The following is a 1908-nucleotide window of genomic DNA, read 5'->3' as shown; positions in this document are numbered from 1 at the left end:
CTTCAATCTCAATCAAATAATTTTGTTTCTGCTGTTTTTCTGCACCTATGACTGAATATTTGAAAACATATTATTGAACAACCGAAAATATATTAAAAGAAATAAATGACATTTTTAAATTTCATTATTTTAAAAAATAAATCAGAAAACCCAATAAAAAAACCTGTGACTTTTATATTTCCTTTTACTGCAACAATCAGTTTGGACTGTTTAACAGTTTGTCTTTTTTAATCCATGTTTGTTTTGTATAATCTCTGTGCAGCAGACAGATTATCCAACAATAAGAGAACAAAAACTGTAAAACAGAACAGATTCTGACCAACAGGACTTCAAGTAGATTTGGACTATTTCAGTTTCATGAACTCAGCTGAAGAATCATAAAAACCCCCAACTCCAGCGTGGAGGGGCTGAGTGAAGGTGGTCTGGACTCTGTGGAGGAGGGTCATGGTTTCAGAGACGCTGTAGAAAGACAGAACACCTGCTGTGTGGTCCAGGTACACTCCGATTCTGGAGGAAACAGGACCTGAGACTTGAGTTATGGACTTATTGTGTTTAAATATATAGCAGTAACTCTTTGAGTCACATCGGAAGACCCAGGATTTGTTGTTGCATCCAAAGAAACAATCATATGATCTTCCTGCTCTGCTGATATTCTTGTATGAAACTGCAACATTAACAGCTACCCCGCTCCACTCCACCTCCCAGTAACAACGTCCGCTCAGACTCTCTCTGCTCAGAACCTGAAGATTATAATCAGTGAATCTGTCTGGATGATCAGGATAAGACTGTTGTTGTTCTATCAATGTAGCTTTTCTGTTTCCATCAGATAATAACASGCGTCTGTTTGCTGTGTTTGGATCCAGAGTGATTTCTTGTGAATATTTTAAGAATCCATCTCTGCTCTTTGGTTCTGGTTCTGGTTGTGACAGCAGAACGTGGACTTGAGAGACTCTCAGTGAGATGTTTGTCCAGGTGTCCCTCAGGTCATCCTGTAGTTTGTCTCTGAGCTCCTCCACAGCTGCTGTCACGTCCTCAAAGTATGTGAGARGACGAGTCTTGATGCTGGATGAGTGTGGAGACTCACTGAGTGCTGACACTGAGGGGTAGTTGTGGAGAAACTGCTTGTGATCCTCTGTGTGTGAGAGCTGCTCCAGCTGGTCGTCTTTCCTATTCAGCTCAGTCAGCTCCTGCTCCAGCTTCTCCTGAAGCTCTTTGACTCGACTCACTTCAGTTTCCTGCTGGGATCTGAGCTGCTGTATCACATCAGAGCTTTTCTGGAGGAGATAGATCAGCTGCAAGAAGATGGCCTCCATGTCCTGTTCGAGCAGCTTCACATCTTGCTGTCGCACCTGGATTCTCTGCTGGATTTGTCGTCGACTGGCCTCCGGCTCGGTCAGCTCCTTCAGATCCTCCAGCAACTCTGCTAACAACCTGTTTTTTACCAGAACAGGCCTCGGTTCAAAGTCCTTCCTGCACAGAGGGCAGCTGTAGATTCTCCTCTGATCCTCTCCATCCCAGAACTCTTTAATACAGCTCATACAGTAGTTGTGTCCACAGGGAATAGTCACTGGATCCTTCAAGGAATGCCAACAGATGGAACAGGAGAACATTTTTGAATCCATTTGGTTTCTTGCTGCTAGTTTCACCTCTAAAGAACTGGAAACAAAACAACTAAATGCGTTCCACAAGAAGCCGAGCCCAGTTTTGCTTCACTTTTACTTCCTGGTGTCAGTTTGAGCTGTCAGATCTGTTAAAGGGGAGGAACCAGGAAATAAACTGTTGCAGCTGAACTCAAAGAGACAGAACAGCTTTTTACCCTTTTCATTTTAGAAGGAGGAACAGTTTGAAGCAGAATTATAGCTTTCTGAAGATTCAACTGGAGTTTATAGTTTTGATCTTTTTAAATGA

General features: G+C 42.4%; 1 protein-coding gene across 1 annotated transcript; it reads right to left on the bottom strand.

The window, feature by feature from the left end:
* Positions 1-920: 920 nt before the first annotated feature.
* Positions 921-1615, bottom strand: LOC106518839 (E3 ubiquitin-protein ligase TRIM39; the record flags this gene model as incomplete). Its single annotated transcript, XM_014010259.1, is given in 1 exon segment — positions 921-1615. A coding segment is annotated over 1 exon segment (690 nt), but the record flags the coding sequence as incomplete, so codon positions are not given.
* Positions 1616-1908: the final 293 nt, after the last annotated feature.

The sequence above is a fragment of the Austrofundulus limnaeus genome, unplaced genomic scaffold, assembly GCF_001266775.1.
Source record: "Austrofundulus limnaeus strain Quisiro unplaced genomic scaffold, Austrofundulus_limnaeus-1.0 Scaffold67, whole genome shotgun sequence".
NCBI lineage: Eukaryota > Metazoa > Chordata > Actinopteri > Cyprinodontiformes > Rivulidae > Austrofundulus > Austrofundulus limnaeus.
This window is presented reverse-complemented; position numbering and strand designations above follow the sequence as displayed.